Genomic DNA, 19,493 nt, shown 5'->3' with positions numbered 1-19,493 from the left:
CTGAGACCCGCCTGGGACCTGCCTGAGACTTGACCAGGATCCCGACTGCACTTGATCGGGACCAGACCGGGCAAGTCCCTGGCGAGTCTTGGGCAGGTCCAGTCAAGTCTCGAGCGGGTCCCGGCAGGGTCCCAGGCAAGTCCTAGGCGGGTCTCAATCAAGTCCCAGCGGGTCCCAGGCAGGTTTGGTCAAGTCCCAAGTGGGTCTCGGTCAAGTCTAGGGTAGATCCTGGGCGAGTCCCGGGCAAGGCGGGTCCCGGGCAAGTCCTGGTTAGGTCCTGGGCGGGTCACGGGCGAGTCCCGATCAAGTCTCGGGCAGGTGCCAGGCGGGTCTAGGGTGAGTCCCCGTCAAGTCCAAGGAGGGTCTCGGTCAGGTCCCAGTCGGGTCTCGGGCAAGTGCAGTTAGGTCCCGAGAGGGTGCCAGGCAAGTCCCGGCCAGGTCTCGGTAAAGTGCCAGGTAGGTCCTGCCGGGGTCCCGGGTAGGTCCCGGTCAAGTCCCATGAGGGTCCCAATCAGTTCTCGGGCAAGTCCCACTGGGGTCCTGGGCTGGTCCTAGGCGGGTCTCGGTCAGGTCCCGGGCGAGTCCCGGTCAAGTCTCGAGCAGGTCCCGGGCAGATCTAGGGTGGGTCCCGATCAAGTCCTGGGAGGGTCCCGATCAAGTCCCAGGCAAGTCCCGGTTAGGTCCCGAGCGGGTCCCGGTCAAGTCTCGGCGAGGTTTTGGGAGAGTCTTGGTAAGGTCCATCAATTTAAGAATGAGATGCTCATAGTCTGAAAATGGTTTACGGTTTTTAAAACCATAAACCATTTTCCGAAAATTAAAGAAGAATTTTCGGTCAAAAGAAAAATATTTTCCATTGACCACTATTTTACGTCGAAGTAAACACGGTAAAATACGAAAATCATTTTTTGAAAACCATTTTACGTCGAAGTAAACGGAGCCTTAGACTATGTTTCATCAAATGCGAGAGTACAATGCTTGAACCCTTCGCTTTTCACACATTTTTCTGTAAGTGCAACTTCAACTTATCTAGCCCTAAATCCTGGTGCATTTTCACAAAATTTGAAGTTACACTTGAAAAAAAATGTGTGGAAATTGGAGAGTTCAAGCATTCAACACCCTTCGGGAAGATTGAAATTGCACTCCTCGCACTTGAAACATGGTCTAAACCCTACTTCTTTGCATCCATCACACTGGTAGGGTTCTCGGGCAGATCTAATTTCCAAAACGTGTGGGCGGATCAAATGCTTAATCTTCTTATACTTCATATCATTGATTTTCATTATTTGCTTCTGTAAGCTTTCTCACCATATGCATGTAAGGTAAATCTATCTCCTCATCCACTCAATCAAGAAACACAAACTTCAGGAGCTGATTCAACAGTAACTAAAGAACATAAAACCACAATAAAAGGAAAAGGAAAGAAAAAAAAAATATATATGATTTTCTCTGTACAATCTGATGGTCAATTTATACACAAACTATGTTCACTTTCTGAAGTTACATAAATGTGAGATTCTGTGCATTGAATCATTTGTGGTAGGTGGCGTGATTGGTGTTTAACGGATTGTATGAAGAAAATCTGTTGCATGCGCTGCTTGTTTCCATATTTTATTAATGTGTATATATTATTGTATTTTATCAGAGAAAGTGGTAGCAAAATCATGGCTATTAATCAATGATGGAAAATTAATGTTCAATCACGCTAGAATCCTTGAAGCAATTATGCTACCTTTTACTATTTATTTATTACTTTTTCTTTAATGGACGATTTGGGTGTGGATTTGAACCTTTGCCCTACGTAGAATGCAATGGAGCTGTTCAATATTCTTGTAATGGCCAAACAAGCCGTTCTATAGCCATGGCGAGGCTATAGATGTACGACGAGGGTAATGGGCTAATCAGAATTATATAAATAATGAATAATACTAAAGGTTCCATCTTCATCCCGGGTGTGCCCCAGAATCTTTTGCCGATCTTGGGATCTTCTCCGCTGCTGTTAATGATGTCCATAGCAGACTAGATGTACGGAATTTGTTTTCACAGTCAACTCACTCCAATTGGGTGATACTGATTTGCAGGCCTCAGGTTTAGCCTTGCAAATATAGGTCATAAAATTTCCATAGTCCTACGCAAAAAATATTGTTAAGCAAAGTCTAGCGAGAAGGAACTGGGTTGAATAAATTTCTTTCATTTTAGTTTATTAGATTAACACGTGTCCAAAATGTACGTAAAGCAAAACTTTGCGACAGACCAAATTATGGACCAACTTCTTGGAGGGCTTGATTATTCACAACAACACATGATACAAATCTATGGCGTAGATTAAAGTCAGCAGTTTCCTTGGCATATTTTTGTTCAATTTGTAATATCAATAACAGAATATGAATATATACGTAACACATGAAAAACCACAAGAAATTATGAAGAGGGCGCACAACATTGGACCAAGAATTCGGATCCTCAACAATTTGCTATATGTAATAATTTGGACAATAAATGTAAGAAAATTCTTATGGGATCCACTTATTCAAACAAAAGAGTATGCTGCTTAAGACTTGCTCAAACAATTGAGCTTCATAGAAACCCTCTTACATTTACTACCCAAATTACTAATAATTCGAACAACGAAATTGTTGTAAATCTTTGTCCTTGGACCAAATATGCTACTTGCAAGTGAAACTAACCTTGTTGCCATAGCCATTGTTGTAGCAGTCGATGGGGACCGTACCCAATCCTATATTCTCAAAGTAATTAATCCATTCATTATGCTTTTCATTCAAAGCCAGACGCTCAATGGAGTAGATAAATCTAAAATGTCAAACTTGCACTATACTCAAATTAATACCAAAACATATTAGGCAAAGTTTTGTGTCAAATTGGGTCGGAATAAATTTATTTTAATTCAGTCTATTAAACTAACACCTATCTTTAAAATATGTAATTTTCACTTCTTTTTTTTTTTTAATTCCAACATGTTTTATACATGTCAATTTAATAAAATGGGTTAGAAAAATTTCATCCCACCCAATTTAAAAGAAAACTTTAGTAAAAATGTATTTAGATGAGTAACATGTTTTATACATGTTCTTCCAACACAATCTATTATTGAAATTTAGGTCACCTTTTGCTGCATTTATTGAATAATTAAGTGGTATTCTATTCATTTTTTGCTCAAGGCTGATTAAGTGTCACTACAAACATGTACAAGCGTAAATTATCAAGCGTTGATCATAAACGCCATATAGTAAAAACGTTCCGGGTATATTTGAGTACACACCAGGCAAAGACTTCTTCCTGACACATTGGCATATAAATTAGTAACTACCAGGAATTAAATGCGAGGATCCTATTTCTTGGCATTTAATAGCTACAAGCTTACGTTTATTTTACACTTGGAAGAATTAATCTTCTAGTAGTGTGTTTTATCCAAAGAACATTTGACTAATTTGTTCTCTTCTTTTCAAGATGTACATGTCCATATCTAATATATTTTCTTTCAATGAGTATTGTTTGCGAACTTTTTGAGCAACTCTTATGCAGTATGAAATACATTCGCATGGATGTTGTAGAAAGTGATTCATTGTATCATGTAATTTACGAGCCATGATGTGTCGGAATTCATGGTTGGCAGGGAATGGCAGGGGTCAGAAAAAATGGTGATTATTGTAGATCTAGTTGATGGAATTGTGTAATACTTGACATTTGTAAGGGACAAAAAAAAAGAAAGGATTTAGAAAGTTGCCTTTTAGTGTTTGGCTGGATGTGAATAGTTTGAGAAAGGATAACTTGTTAATGAAAATCAACTTTTAAATCAAGGAAAATTTCATCCCAATTATGTGAGAGTTGTATAATAATCTACTAAATGTATGGTATTACTCTTTAAATCCGATATATGGCCTTTTTACTTTAAGATGAAAAATAAAATCATTGGCCAGAAGAAAGCACCATAATTCATGTGAACGCCAAATGCACACATTGGGCTAACAAATTTCCAGAACACACGATTTATATATAAATCCTCACAATGTCACCAGCGGGTAATAATAACATTTAAAAAACCAAAACTCTTAGTTATACCATTATACCCCAATGGTACCAAAGGAAATGTAGGAAAAAAAAAAGACTAGATAAATTAAAACCAAAACTAAAGAAAACAACAACCCTCATAGCTTGTTTCGGAAGACCAATGTTTAACACTTGACTTCCTTCAACCCATGGGCAAGGTAGATAAAGGTAGGATCAGTGGCACCTTCCTTGTAATATGCAAAGACCAAACAGCAATCTTCATGCAAGCTTTCACCAATAAAACTGCCACAAAGATGAACTCAACTAATTAACAGTCTTCCAGAAAAGAGAGCCAAAAAAATAAAAAAAGGAAAGAGTAATTCTGCACAATTATGAAAACTTTCGGACTAGGAACCACATACAATTGAAGGTCGCTGAGCTTTGAAAGGAGGTACTTGGTAGCTCCCTCAATGTGCTTCTTAAACACCACTTGCTGCTCTGGATCCAATTTGGCTGCCAGACTCTTGATGTATCTCTTCATGTATGTGACAAACTGCTTCTTGTCAAAAGTAGGTTGTTCCTGCAAATAATACAAAACCTTCTGTTTAACATATATCCCGAGTGGAAATAATAAGATAATAGCAACTAAAAGCAGTGGGCTTTCTCACCTGAAGCCTAAAGGTATCAACGATGTCAACAACCTTGACAGTTTGGTCATCAACACCTTCATCCTCATCTCCACCTTCAGCAGAAGGGTTTGCTCCAATGTTTACATCGACTGCTCCTTGAACAACCCACTGCCAGATAACAAAGCATATACCAAAGTTAGATTATCTAATTGCTTTGAATACATTTTTTTGTGCCATAGCCACAAAACAAAACATAACAAAAGCAAAGGTTCAAGCTCTCAATCCCCTCAGAAGCACAAACACTAATATGACACCAACAATATAGACAACAAAACTAATAGAACTAACAAATAAAAAGAGTTCCAACCTTTCCTTCCACTTCCCACAGAATTCCATTCTCAATTTCCTTGTAAGGGAAAGAATCGGAGAGAAGCTCGTCACCTGAAATTTCATCAATGAAGATCAGTTTGCAGCTCACACATTATGATATTTCAAAAATAATTTCCCACCTACGATCTAAAGGTCCAGATGTGGTTCAAGAATATAACTAAAGCATAATGTCATTCTCAAAAAAGTATCTTAAGAAACCACAACGATATAAACATTAACAACAAAGGAAAGTTAGCAACCATAGCAAAGAAACTACAACCATATACTCCATAACCCACACTACAAACAATATATGGCATATAACTTACATTGACACGAGCAATGAATAACCATTAAAGATACTATGCAGACTCTACTACTACTGCCTACCATAAGAGTAAGCAACCACCCTTAAACTGCGGTATGCTCTGAAAAACCTTATCCAGGCAAAAGCAAACTCCAAGAACAAACAACACAAGTTTAAACACACACAAAGTACACAGTTATTATGTGCAATCCACCAATTCATTTATTAGCAACATAAAACTGAAAAGGTGATAAGCCAAAAACTTTGAATTCAATATTTGGTTTGTCTTAATTTTCAGAAAATTAGAAGCTCAACCCGACTAATTCAACAAATCACAACCATGTCAATTGCGCAAAATTCTTCCTTCAATAATAAAAATTAATATATATAGATATTTATTTTGTGTCTTGAGAATGTTTTTAAATCGAAGGCATTAAAGAGCATCAAATGAGAGTATCGCACATGGGAAAAAGTGAAAGTGTAGTTGGCATTTAAACAGCCCAACACAATTTAAAGCCTTTGCTTTAAAGCTATGCTTGGGCGCGTGGCTTGTGCTATAGGGCACTAGTGGCGCTTTGATAGCGTACTTGGCACTTAGCACGAAGTATCGGAGCTTAGAACGATCCACAGGATGTAGGTAAATTAATGAACCATTAGTAAAGTCAATTATAAGATCAAATTAACTTTGATTTTAATGATTGTGATTAATAGATCATTACAATCTAACAATTATAGTTAAATAATTGTATAATTTAAACTAACGGTAAGAATCAAGTGTTTGTTAAATTAACAATTTATTGTTGAATTAGCAGTTTATTAACGTTGAAATATTATTACAGTAAGAATAGCCGGTTTATTACAACTCCAGGGCTTGAAAGCTAAGTCCATCACCAATTTCTTTTTTAATTCTTTATTTATTTATTTATTTATTCTCTATATTCGAGAAAAGGGACTGGATGCCTTCTGAATAGTCAGTGCTATTCAGGACACAAACTTCGAGATGCAAACACAAAGCAAGATGATATCGTCCCCACACGATCAGAATAAAATAAGCTTTTGCAAAATGGTTCTGAGCAAGACAGAGACCAAGCAGATAAGCAAAAAAAGGAGAGAAAAGTTTGAGAATATCTTTCAGATCTGTCGAAAGGTGAATTTGTATGTACCGTTGGTGAACCCATGTATGTCACGAATAGCGTAGATCTGTGTAGATCCGCTAAGGGAGAACTGTAAATCTGACTTTAATGAGCTAAAATCTTTGGTGAGTGAATCTAGATCTACACAGACCATTAGCTAATAGACGAGAAAACTCCAACTTTAGCCCCACTCTAAAAATCAGATTGAGATAAAAGAAAATCTATTGAGATAAAAGAAAATCTATTGGATCTGATTGGCAGAATTTGCCAAATCCTAGAAATTTAATAAAAAAAAATAGAGAATCAAATTAATATTTGAGCTTCAATTAGCTCACAAATCAAAAACTCACCCTTACCCTTTCACGCCTAAATAGAATCAAGCCCAGAAAACAAAAATCGGAAATTTTACGTCCAAGCAAGCACCAGACAAAATTCTATCAGAATAATTCTTATATAGAGACATAGCAAAAACCCTATAAACCAATCCGAAAGAAAGAGATTAGAATAGAAGAAACTAAATTAAATTCACAAAACTAGAGATAGAATTTACCTGTGAGAAGATCCTGGTAAACCAGCATGGTTGCAGAGATTTGGTTCTTTTTCTCTGAAGATGAATTGAAACGAAGTTCGAAAAGAACCAAAAACCGAAGCAGCAAAGTCCGAGAGCGTAAGGGAGTTTCGAAGCGGCGAGTATATTATGTATATATAGAGGGAGGGCTGAGAAAGAGCAGGGGTGATGAATTTACCAGTTTGGGTCTAGGTATTGTTTGAAATTACAGTAGTATTATTTCTCTTCTCTTCTGGATCCGAGTAGGCGAGGAAGTGAGAGGCGGTGAAAATACCAAAGTAGGTCCAACCGTCCAAGTTGTGTCGAAATTCTAATGCTGTCCTCCTACTATAAATAACCATAGAATCATAAAAGTGAAATTCTGTTTGAATTTTGTTATTTGTTAAATAATTTCCATTTAAATAAATTAAAAAAAAAAAAAAAGACTATGAAAGGAGTGGAATGGACAAACCTCATTAAACATAAAACACATTACCTAATTTGTTTCTTAAAAAAAAATTGTCCTAAATTATAAAACTAAATATATAAAAAACGGTTTTTGTTTAGGTTGATTTAAATTAATGGATATATTTGTTAACGTATTTTGAAAAAAAAAAAAAAAACTCATAATAGTTTTCACTTTTCTGTCTCATCAGAATACTGTTTCATATTAAAAACAAAAACAAAAACCCTCGAAATGCATTAACAAGAAAAAATTATTTGATACTAAAACAGTTTTGAATTTTTAATTTATTGAATAATGGCAATTCTTTGTAAATCATCATATGAATATGTTAAAAATGTTGTAGAAAACCAAATATATATATATATATATATATATATATGGGGTGGAGAGGCTCGAAGCCGCTAAGGTTGCCCAATTTGGGCAAAGCCGATGGCGGTAAAACAAAGTAGGAAATTCATCAAATCTACTGGCTGCGAATATCCGTTGCATTTGGACATATTCCTTGTCAAAGCTTAGTAGTGACTAGTGGGATAAGAATAAGAATAAAGGTGCACACAACTTTGACCAGTATCCTTTGGGTCTGGGCAGGTCGGGTCTGGACCAATTGAATTGAGTACTTTTTTTATTATTATTAATTTTATAAATAATGTTATAAACTAAAATTTTAGGAAAATGTTAGGTATTTTTTTAGTGTTCTCTTCATGTTCTTTCAACTATGATTTGGCTTTTAAAATTATTGTTGAATTTGAAATCATCATTATTGACTTTTAATCTATTGATAATTTTAAAAGCCACATCACAGTTTGTAGGACACCAAGAGAACACTAGAAGAACACCTAACATTTTCCATTTTTATTTTATAATTATTCCCCAATGTTTATATAATAGTCTCATCTAACTCTCAAATTAATTATTGTTAAAAAAAGAAAGTTATGGAACATTTCTTTTGACATGATTAATAAAGGGCTGAGGCGATGGCCAAATACATGCAATATTAGTCTTATTTCTTGATTTAATTGGAGAGATTGTAACTCTCAATTAGACAAACTTGAATACCAACATCATCTTCAAGTGTTAAAATGAACCGAAAAATGTTTATGTTTAATTACTTAGATTTAAATTAATTACTTTGTTGCTCAAATACAATTACTTGAAAGTATGGCTGTCAATTTTTTACACGACACGAATCGTATCCAACACGAAATGAAAGAGTTAGGGTTAAGGAGTCTGACCCGTTTAATTAAATAGGGCAGGTTGAAGATGACCTATATAGTTTTATATATATGCTTTGACACAACCTGAATTTGACACGCAACATAATGACAGACAATTTTTGACATGCCCTGAACCTAATATGAATACAATACAAAATTAAATTGTTAAGATTGAAGAGTTTGACATGTTTAATTAAATTATTCGGGTTATAGTTAATGTGTATAGTTTTACACACATACATCAATATGACCCGAATCTTGACACACATCTTGACACGCGAACACAAATGATCACCCCTACTTACAAAGAGTAAAAATGTGCAACTATGTGCATATGATAATTTAGTTGTTGAGAATTATATAACAAGTTATAATAATTTAATGCTTTATGCATATAATTATTACATCTCAATTTTATTATTATTATTATTTTTATATGTCTGCACAAGGAAAAAAAATTGGGGGAAAATTATTTGAATTTGTGACTTTCGTTTCATGAGGTGTGATCCCAACTGATTGAACTACTCTTTAGAGACCATCTCAATTTTATTCAATGAGTAATGTTGGGAATATTTTAATTCAACCGGCCCATCAAACCTTAGGCTTCAATGCCAATGCGCATTAAGGTTTACACTCTTCTCTAAAGAATTGACTTAGAAATCAGAGTTTCCCAACCCGGCAAACTGCATAGAAACTTATATTGAAAATATGCAGTGCCTCAAAGAACCATTACAAACGCATACTGCATATTGAAGGCAGTGCCACAAATGCATATTGAATATCCTCAAAGAACGTGTTGTTTACACTGTACCAGACACTGTTCTAACAAGTGATATTGGTTATATAACAAACTTTTTATTATTTATTTATTATTTTTTATGAATTAGTAAATTTGTATAGAAGAGAAAACAATCTGTACAAACACTCTAGCAACCGAGTGCTAGACCCTCCTCCACTTACAAAGTCCCGCAGTTAACCAACCAAGTACCAACCCTACACTCAGCCAAGCAAAGACAATCAAATGAACAAAGTGTAAATGAAACACAAAGACAACCTACACCAGCAAACCAAACAGTAGAATTTTTTCTTCTAAAAGCTTGAATTTCCCATTTTATTATTATTATTTAAAAATAAAAATAAAAACTTGAAAGAATGTTTGAAAAATAAAGAGAAAGAAAGAGACGTAATGGTAATTGTTTGGGAACTATTTTTTTCCCAACTTTTTTTTTTGGTTGATTTGACAAAATTTCACCCAACTCAACTTAGCTAGAAAATTTTCAACCCTACTAATTAAAATCTTTAGTAAACATTTTTAAAAATAAAAAAATATATATTTAAATTTTGGTGGCCAAATTATCCTCAAGAGTCGAGGGTAAGCCACCCCATCTAATTTGGAGGTGGCCGAGCTACCCTCGTTACGGAGCCACCGATCCACTCTTGCCAAGCAGCTTTTGAAGATTTAGATAAGGCCCAATTGACTTCTTGTTAAATGGGGCTACCCATTTTCAAAGGCCTTGAGACCCGGACCAAGTCTAATCGAAATACCAACCCCTCCAAACCAACGAAAAAAAAGCCAAAAACCTTGGCGCAGAGCCGCAGACCAACAACATAAAAATAAAAAAATAAAAAAATAAAAACAATTCTTGGCAACCACAACATCAACTAAAATCCAACCGCACAAGCTCCCTAACTCGATCCCGGCCGTCCATTTCCACCACTAAGACAGCGGTTATTACAACCTCTCTAACAACAATCCAACCCCCAAATCCAACGGTCCGAATCCGGAGAGAGAAACCAATCGAAAGAGAGAAAAACATTAAAACAACGAGCGAGAGAGACATACACAGAATTTCTATCAGACAAATTTTCACATCCCAAGCCATCCTTGCTGTCTCTCTCTCTCTCTGTGCGCTAGAACATTGATTCAAGGTATAGATTCGTGCGACGTCGTTTCGGGACCCCAAATCCTTTTCCTGATCGGAACCCGGGCTTCGGAGTTGGAGATTTAGATTTCAGAACGGTGCTGTTTCGGTAGTTAGGGTTTTCTAAAAGGGTTATTTTCATGGGGCTCGGGAACGACGACGTTTCTGCAGTTGACGAGAGCGCCGATGACGGTGGTGGAGGCGTTGGTGGTGGAACCGGAGGCAAAGGCTTCGGCTCGGTGTCGTGCTCGATTTGCCTCGAGGTGGTGGCCGATAATGGGGATAGATCTTGGGCCAAGCTTCAATGTGGCCACCAATTCCACCTCGGTGAGTGAGAATTTCAATTTTTTCGAATAATTCAGATTGGGATGGGATTTGAAAATTTTTGTTTGATTTGATATTGTTGAGATCTGGGTGTGATTTTGGAGCTTTTGTTTTGTTGGGTTTTGCATAATGAGAAGCTTCAGATGATTGGATTTAGCGTTGATTTACTTTTGTGGCATTGTCTGAGCAAGCAATAGAGTATTGCCAAATAAATGTGACGTTATTGTTTTGATAAGATACAACAAGTATTATCACAATTTGATCTATTATTGTCATCTGACTTGGCGGAACTGACATTTTGATGTGGATTTTGCAAAATTGCGTTTTTTTCTTTTATGTTTTTTGGCGGTGATTTTTGCGTCTTGATGAAGTTATACATAGTTGGATTGGGTTTTTGAAGATCTGGAGAAGGGGATAGATGAAAGATAAAAATTAATTAATTAATTTTAATTTTTTAAAAATATTGGCCGTTTCAAATGAGATGGGTATGGTTAGATTTATCTTAACTCATCATGTTTGTCATTGTCAATTGATAAGGCAAATAATTTGGTAGAGGAGGTTAGAAGCTTCAGTTTTCCACGTGTTAGAAATTTTAGAAAACAATGATCTTTATTCTAACAACAATATCAATGACGAACTTCACAAAAAATAAGTGCTATACATCAATATGCAGGCCACTTTTAAAGAATTTATGAACTCCATGAAAAGGAATGTCATTCCATTTGCACAAATAGAAAAATAATAAATCATAAAATAAGTTGTATGAAATCTGCTACATGTTTTCAAACTAAAGATCTGATAACAATTTTGAGGAACCCTACAACTCTCTAATTATTATTTTCCTTTTGGAGCAGGGGATGCTATCCTTTTGTTTTCTTTCAAGAAGATGATTGCGATTTAGTAACTGCATCTATTTACCTTTATGTGCAAAGTTATTAAAATAAAACACTGGCACAATATGTCATACTTCATCATCTTTTAAAAGTACATTAATGTGCTAGTGAAGTGCCTTCTTGTGCAGTGTGCCCTTCAATAAGTAAGTAGTTTGGCTTAAGCTTATGGTTGCTTTGCTTAAATGATGCAAATGTGTCATTTAGTATGTGGAGATGCATATTCTTCCTCGATGACCTTCTCTGTCTAGACTTGCTTTAACTTTCAATTATCACCTTAATGTTATGAAATAATTGATGCAAGCTAATGGACATCAGTATTTTTATGCTTTCATGGCATATTGGTGTCCTTTCACTTGTATTTTTTGTTTGTTCATATTTGGTCTTTTAGTTTACTGCATATTGTTAATAAGCTGTAAGCATTGCTTTTATGTTCTCTTTTACTTACGGTCATGATTATTTGTTGTGACATATTTTTTTTCAGACTGCATTGGTTCAGCATTCAATGTAAAGGGTGTGATGCAGTGCCCTAATTGTAGGAAGATTGAAAAGGGCCAATGGCTTTATGCTAATGGCGGTCGATCTTTTCCAGAAATTAGTATGGATGACTGGGCCCATGATGAAGATCTTTATGATCTAGGCTACTCTGAAATGGTAAGGAGAAAAGACTTTCACTAAATGTCATCTTTATGCAACATGTCATTGCCAATGTTTTTTTTTTCACCATTTCTTATAAACAATAATATCTTTTGTGGTAGAAGCTCACTTAAATAATCATATTTCCATTGTTTGACTCATTTACTTTCCAGTTTCTTCTAGATTATCACATACTGTCGTCTCATATTTCTTTATTCATTCATATTGAGGTTGCAAATTTGAAGATGAACATGTCGTTTGCTTCATCATGACACAATAATATATGAAGTTGGAAGGCAAGGAGAGCATAAAGCAATCCACCATTGAAGACTTGTTAGAAAGCCAAAAACCAAATTCACACAACCGAAGCAATTCAATGATCATTGAGTGAAGAATAACTGCATTTGCTAGCTCTCCCCATTTCTCAAAATAGTTTTCAAGCCAAAGATTTTGCTTCGTTATTTGCCAAAAAGAAAAACCACTCAATAGGCTAGCCTGAAGTCTTGAATCCCTACCCTTCACCTCCTTGAGTGTACTGCAATTACCTTTACTTTGATAGTAGTTTATAATCCATAAGACATGGAATGACAAAAATTTAAATATGGTCAGTATGATCCACATGATATTCCAACACCAAGTTGATCAGGGTTATTAGGACTGCATTTATGTGAACTGAGCCCCTCTGGGCAGAAGTCCCAAGTAAGATTAGAATTTTGTCTTAGAGAGAAGTGCAAACAGACAATTAGTTTGAGATTGTATATTTATATTTTCTGATGTACCAAATAGTTTCTGCAATCGTATAATTTCGATGGCCTCTATTTCAAATTTTGGGTAGGTGGAGCTGAGTCCTCTCATTGTTAACAGGTCTTTTTGTTTCATTTATCTTTTTAATTTGTACCATTTTTAGCGCCCTTTGTATGTGGGAAGTTTTTATACTTTATGAAATACATTGTTTTGAAAAGGAACTGATGTCCTTAGGGCAAGCCTAACTAGATTTTTCCTTGTCAAAACTGTAGCGTGAAATGAGTGAGCATTTTCACAGTGAAGCTGAAGATTGTCAGCCTTTCTTCGAAGCACAATGTCGAAACGTGAAATGTACTGGCCTTTTTAGCTATCAAATTAGATTATTATGGCCCACATTGGGAACTTATAGTTTAATTCTATTTGGGACATTTAGCAATTAGATCAATTTATTAGGAGGGAGAAAAAGTGGTATGTGCCTCACTCTAAGGGAGCATCCTCTAGGCGGGGGAAAGGCAATACTCATACTTTCTAGTGTTGAGTGCCTCGGGTTTTTTAAGCTTTGTTGTTTTGTGGGTTTTGAGGGCTTGAGTTTTTGCTCGTTTGGAGCCTCTTGTATATACTGCCTGTATACTTAGGGGCTCCTTACGCTTTTTAATAATATGCATTACTTATAAAAAAAAGAAAAAGAAAAAGTGGTATGTGCCAAACAATTAGGTTTGAGGGCTTGGGTTTTTGCTCGTTTGGAGCCTCTTGTGTATACTGCATGTGTATTTAGGGGCGCCTTACGCTTTTTAATAATTTGCATTACTTATAAAAAAAAAAGAAAGTAAAAATTCCATAATAAACTCATCACAGTGGATTTAGAGATAAAATCCTTTCTTTAGCCACAGAGGAAGGCACAAAACATTATCAAAAAGGTCAAGAGATGAAGCCAAAATCAGAATTTTCAAATCTTTAAGGTGCATCGGAAGGAATGTAAAACTATTAGCTGAAAGCTGTAGTCTGTAAATGTGAAAATCAGTTGTGCGTAAAACTAATTTAGATCCTGAACTTTATATCTTGCAGAAAGGATGCTGCAATAAAAAAATTATTAGAACATTTTATGGAGCATAGTGGTACAACAATTTTTTTGGTATCCCAATTGTTAAAACGAGCTTCATGTAAGCCGATGATCACTGCATGCTGGGGCTTTTAAGCTTCCGGAAAATTTTTACATCCTGGACCCCTTCAATTTCAAAGATAATAATGGGTAGTCATTTATAAGATTTCGTGGAGGAGGCAGCCAACCAGCCAACAAGTAAATCATCCCTTTTCTCATCCTTTAAACTGGAACCAAGAAGGTCACTTTGAATCAGATGATTTTCCTAGAGAATTTTATCAGCTCGCTAAATAACAGTTTTGTAGAGTTTTTTGAGAAACTATAGATGGTAAAACTGAGGTTCTTCTGTGCAGTTAGGCACTTGGGGAACTTTTCCATTGCCATGTTCATACTGTTTAGATTCCTCTGATATCCTTCCTGGAGGTATTCAAGTGGCTGCTAATAGTGCAAGCAAGGCCAGAGAGGGAAAAGTAACATTAGCATCTTAGAGAATGGGGTCTGGTGATTCTATTTTGAAGCACACTTAGCTGTTGGTGCAGCTTCTAGATGACTTTAGATGTATGTCTACATGTGACTTTCTCTTGATTCCATTTTTTTGGCAATGCTTCGTTTTTTGACTGGTCATTGATGAAGTAAAAGTGTATGTGGATAATAGATAAAGAGATTAATGTTCCTGCAAATATTATTTGACTATATTATGCTCTTCAATTTAATTTCATTTATTTTCTAAATGTTTTTTGCAGTCATTCGGGGTTCACTGGTGTCCATTTGGTAGTTTAGCGCGACTTCCTTCATCGTTTGAGTAAGCATGATCTCACAAATTAGAGCTCTAATCTGAGTTATTTTGTGCTTCAATATCTATGCTGAGAATCTTTGGTTAAGTCCCTACCCCCTTCTATTAGAATGTCTGCAACCCACACTTTTGCCGATAGCTTGCCATTCTTTGGGATATGGACTGGAGGTGCAGTCACTACCAGTTCAACATGATGGTAAAAGGAAGCATGTTTAAGGACCAAGACTTTACATATTGACACAAACTATCAATGCCAGTAGATTTTGGGTTTACTGGGAGCAACCATTGATATACAAAGTTTTTGATGTAGGACAAGTTGCATTCTAATTCTAAGTGATGCTAGGATTTCTTTTCTTTTGCTTTATTTTATTATTTTTCCAGGTTTTCCTAGTAATATTGGGATATGTTGTTTTTTGAGTTTTTTCTAGTCACTTTAAGTCTTTAATAGTTCTTTAGTTTTTCTATAAGAGAAATTTATATACTACACCCTCATCCAATTGGGCTGATATGGTAGTGCCCATCAGCCTTCGGATTTTATTTTTAACAAGGGCTGAGATTTCTTATCAAAAAAAAAAAAAAACAAGGGCTGAGATTGACACTGCCATGTTAGCACAGTGGGATGAAGGTGTATTATATAATATAGCATTATTCTTCCTATAAACTCTGGGATTGTTTAATTACATTTTGTTTCAGGACTTCTAGTAACATTAGGATTAGGATTTGTAACCTACACTGGTATTGAACTTTATTTTATAATTGGAATATTTTAGTTTAATATTGAGTGGTTTTTAAGGAAAGAAAATATTTCTTCTTTGTTCTTCCTTTTTTGTTCAAGGATTCAAAAAAGTGACATGTTCTTTTTTCTATCCCTTCCGTTATGTCAATTTTCAGAGCCCATAGTGCCTTAAACTCTTCCCTAGGGGAAATGCTGCCCTGATTAGAGAAGGCCTTTGTCATCTGATTCGGGTGTTCAATAACTATTAATTCAGTTATGTTAAGATTAACATGTCTGTATCGACACATAATTAAATATTATGTATATTTGAAAGCGTAAGAAAAAGGAGTTTAAGGTAATAAAAAGTTGAATGTTAGTTGGTGGTAGTTTTGGTATGTCAATTAAGCATTAAACCCCCATTAGCCTAGTCATGCTAATTTAGTATGCTGGCTTTACGTAACTTGATGCAAAAGCAGCACAAACAATTTCCTGTCAATGGCCAAACTGGTTTCTGTATGATATATGATTTCTGATTATCTTCATGGATTACAAATTTATGGTCATCATTCTTGGTAAGGATAATTACATAACAAACTCTAGGGCCTGACCTTAATTTCAAATTAAACCCTTAAGTTTTAATTGCAATAATTTAAACCTTATAGTTTCAAAATTATTGCAATTCAGACCCTTTTGAGTTGCTATAAACGAAAAGTATTGGAAACACACTTAGGTTTCGTTTGAGACTTCTCTGGGCACTAAAGAACTATTCATGTGAACACCAAAAAAAAAAAAAACTCACTAAACAATGACATTGTATCATTAGACCATCTTTATCTTATAGGATCTTTTACACATACTTGTGCTGTTTTGCAAGACTCTTGAGTGCCAAAATACCTTCTGTGATTCAGATTGATGGATTTTGGTGCCAAAATTAATCTCAAGAGCAACTTACCCTATTTGCGTTCCTTTTAGATAACAAAGACCCATTAAGGTTATGGATTCCAAATTATAGGGTAGTCGTTGATGCAATTGAAATTTTAGTGTTTTAATTAAAATGAAGGTCAAACTCTGAGACCTATTATGTAATTTCCTTAATTAACATAGTATAAAATAGTTCCCATCCCATATGCTATTGGAATTTGGAAGCATTAGGCAAAAATGTTTAAGTACAATTACGCATTCTATTGCAATTTGTGAAAGCTATTCTTTATTAGTCGCCCAATATGAGGATATGGAGACATAACAATTTTGTATTGATTGTAATTGCTAAGGAATGCTCTTTTATTCAACTTCAAAAATTATAAATGATCAATTCCCAAGTGTTTCTACCTTATAATGAGACCCCACTAGACCGGTGCTTATGAAGTGCTTTCCAATCGACTACAGTAAGGCTTTGTTGTGTTTAGAGATTGTTGAGCTGAAGAATTGTTGTTTTTTCATTAGGCAAGAAAAGCCTTTGCTGTCTGCTTTCTTATAGATTCTGTTGATTTTTTCTTTTTCTTTTTCTTTTTCTTTTTTCCCCTTCACAAGTGGCATTTTTCCTTTCCACTGTTAATTTTATTTTCTGAACCATTTGTTTCAGGGAAGGGGAATTTTCATCGAGTGCATGTAAGATTTTGCCACTTTTTTTTGCTGCAATTCTGTTTAAAGTTTTTGACCATTTTGACTGAATGGTGATATTGCAATGTAGATCATGATCTACTGGGACAACATGCTATCTTTGCTGATCATACAGCTGTATCGTCTGCTACTCATCCATGTCCATATATTGCTTACTTTGGACCAATACCTCCGTCATCCTCAAATTCCAATGGAAGTGTTTCAGAGGCTTCTAACTTAAACAGTCACTGGGGCCCATCCGTACCTAGTGAGATACCAACTTCCTATGCTTTTCCTGCCATGGATCTTCATTATCACAGTTGGGAGCACCATTCCTCTCCCTTCCCTGCAAGCAATAGTCGTATTGCTGCAGCTGATCAACCTTCCATCCTGCCTGTTACTCAAAGGTCGACAAGGACCAGCTCTGATATACCAAGATCAGGATCTCTTATGCATCCGTTCCTCGGTCACAGGTATGCCTTTATCAAAATGGAGACATTGTTTGTAGGACCCCTTTTTCTGTAGTTGCTCTTTTTTTTTTCCTTTTTTTTTTATTGGTTCAAAATATCAAGTACTGTTAAATGTGGAATATTTGTAGGGCATAGTATCTACTGCTAGTGAATCAAAAAAACGAAAGAAGTATTTCATTTCATTCCTTGTTAAAAGTTTAGAAACTTGGAGAACGGTTTTGATGATGGATTGCATGAGATTCTTATCTGCAGTTTTGTACCCTTCAGTCTATTTTATTAAGTTTTGCAGTATTCAGACCAGAAATATAGTTTTGTCGTATTCGGTCAAATAACGTATTTGGTTGAAAACACAGTATCTTAAAGGAATGAGTGCTTTGAGCTTTTCCTTTTCTTTTCTTTTTAATATGAATAAATGTGTCATTGACAGTGGAGGCACTTAATTTCTGCAGTTCTGGTGGTAGACCAGGGAGCTCAGTGGCTTCTTCAATGATTCCACCTTATCCAGGCAGTAATGCACGAGCCCGTGATAGAGTCCAAGCTCTCCAGGCGTACTATCAGCAACAACAACCAAGCAATTCAAGTTCCATGCGCACACCCATCATTCCTGGCACCCGAAGAACCGGCAGCCATAGAGGCTTGGCTCAAGTAGGTCCAGTGGCTTCGTCATCTGAACAGTCAAGTGGGTTCTATATTGTCCCACCAGGTCGGAACTTTCAAGAAGCAGAAAATCCTTTGTCAAATCGATTCCATTCATGGGAAAGAGATCATTTGCCTTCATTCTCAATGACCCAGGTCGACAGAGACTCAGGTTGGGGGACATATCACCAGGCTGCTGGTGGGTCAGATACCAGTATCAGGTCCAGCACATTCCGGCAAAGGCATGGATCCGAGAGGACACCTGCACAAAATCGGTCATAAACTTTATTGCTTATCCTTTCCCGCTGAAGCAAAAAAACTACCACTACTATGCTGAAACCAAAAAATTATGTATGCTTGAGAAATGATATATCAATGTATCATGCTTGGAGTCTGTCAGATCATGGCAGACTCAAAATACTGTGGAGTGGCCCCAAAAACCATGTTTTTGGCAGGCCACATGGTGGTGTGATGGACTTTCGCTTCCTCTAGTTTCTCTGCCTTTGCGGATATAAAAATAAGATCAAATGTTGGGTGGCCAAAATAGGATTTGAGCAGTTATCTTGCCATTTCCATATCAGCTTGAATCACCCACACAATGGGACTCTTGAGAAGCCCGCAGCTGTGCCTCAGAATTACTGCGTAGTGGGTGGCCTATTTATGTCCAAAAACATTGTCTTGTTTCCTTTGCGAACACTTGTGAAGTTATATGAGTAAAGGAAACTTGTATAAAAGATCAGTTTGTGCTTAACAATATATATTATGGGACATGCATTAATTGGCCCAACTTTTGTTGGTGTTGGTTTTCTCTTATAAATAAGCTTTACCTCAGAATATTAATTTCTCATATATATATATATATATATATATATATATATCCACTTTTTTTCTTTCTTTTATTTATTTATTTTTAGGGTTTCATTTCACCTCTTTGCTTCTGTTGAAGCTAACCGAAAAAGGATGTCCTAAGTAATGCTTCTCTTTCTAGTTTCTAC

The 19,493-nt window shown here is 36.0% G+C and overlaps 2 protein-coding genes across 2 annotated transcripts; one reads left to right on the top strand and one right to left on the bottom strand.

Moving 5' to 3' along the window:
• Nucleotides 1–3,983: 3,983 nt before the first annotated feature.
• Nucleotides 3,984–7,129, bottom strand: LOC132170604 (translationally-controlled tumor protein homolog). Its single transcript, XM_059581634.2, has 5 exons — nt 6,994–7,129; nt 5,002–5,075; nt 4,674–4,802; nt 4,428–4,585; nt 3,984–4,308 (listed from the first exon to the last, which is right to left on the bottom strand). Exons 1-5 carry the CDS (start codon nt 7,019–7,021, stop codon nt 4,191–4,193), a joined length of 507 nt encoding a protein of 168 aa, XP_059437617.1. The 5' UTR covers nt 7,022–7,129; the 3' UTR covers nt 3,984–4,190.
• A 3,320-nt stretch (nt 7,130–10,449) lies between these two features.
• LOC132170436 (RING/U-box superfamily protein) lies at nt 10,450–19,294 on the top strand. Its single transcript, XM_059581422.2, has 6 exons — nt 10,450–10,919; nt 12,291–12,460; nt 15,029–15,087; nt 17,376–17,401; nt 17,484–17,865; nt 18,312–19,294. Exons 1-6 carry the CDS (start codon nt 10,733–10,735, stop codon nt 18,778–18,780), a joined length of 1,293 nt encoding a protein of 430 aa, XP_059437405.1. The 5' UTR covers nt 10,450–10,732; the 3' UTR covers nt 18,781–19,294.
• Nucleotides 19,295–19,493: the final 199 nt, after the last annotated feature.

Source organism: Corylus avellana, chromosome 1, assembly GCF_965113065.1.
Source record: "Corylus avellana chromosome 1, dhCorAvel1.hap1.2, whole genome shotgun sequence".
Lineage (NCBI taxonomy): Eukaryota > Viridiplantae > Streptophyta > Magnoliopsida > Fagales > Betulaceae > Corylus > Corylus avellana.
The sequence above is the reverse complement of the archived record's forward strand: the minus strand, read 5'-3'. Positions and strand labels throughout refer to the sequence as shown.

Bases quoted from the DNA above. Each gene is read 5' to 3' on its own strand.
- LOC132170604 (XM_059581634.2), bottom strand. From the start codon at position 7,021: ATGCTGGTTTACCAGGATCTTCTCACAG. The intron at 5,076-6,993 runs GTAAATTCTATC...ATGAAATTTCAG, and splicing joins TTACCAGGATCTTCTCACAG to GTGACGAGCTTCTCTCCGAT. The intron at 4,309-4,427 runs GTATGTGGTTCC...TCTTTGTGGCAG, and splicing joins AAGCTCAGCGACCTTCAATT to TTTTATTGGTGAAAGCTTGC.
- LOC132170436 (XM_059581422.2), top strand. From the start codon at position 10,733: ATGGGGCTCGGGAACGACGACGTTTCTGCAGTTGACGAGAGCGCCGAT. The intron at 15,088-17,375 runs GTAAGCATGATC...CATTTGTTTCAG, and splicing joins CGACTTCCTTCATCGTTTGA to GGAAGGGGAATTTTCATCGA. The intron at 17,866-18,311 runs GTATGCCTTTAT...TAATTTCTGCAG, and splicing joins CATCCGTTCCTCGGTCACAG to TTCTGGTGGTAGACCAGGGA.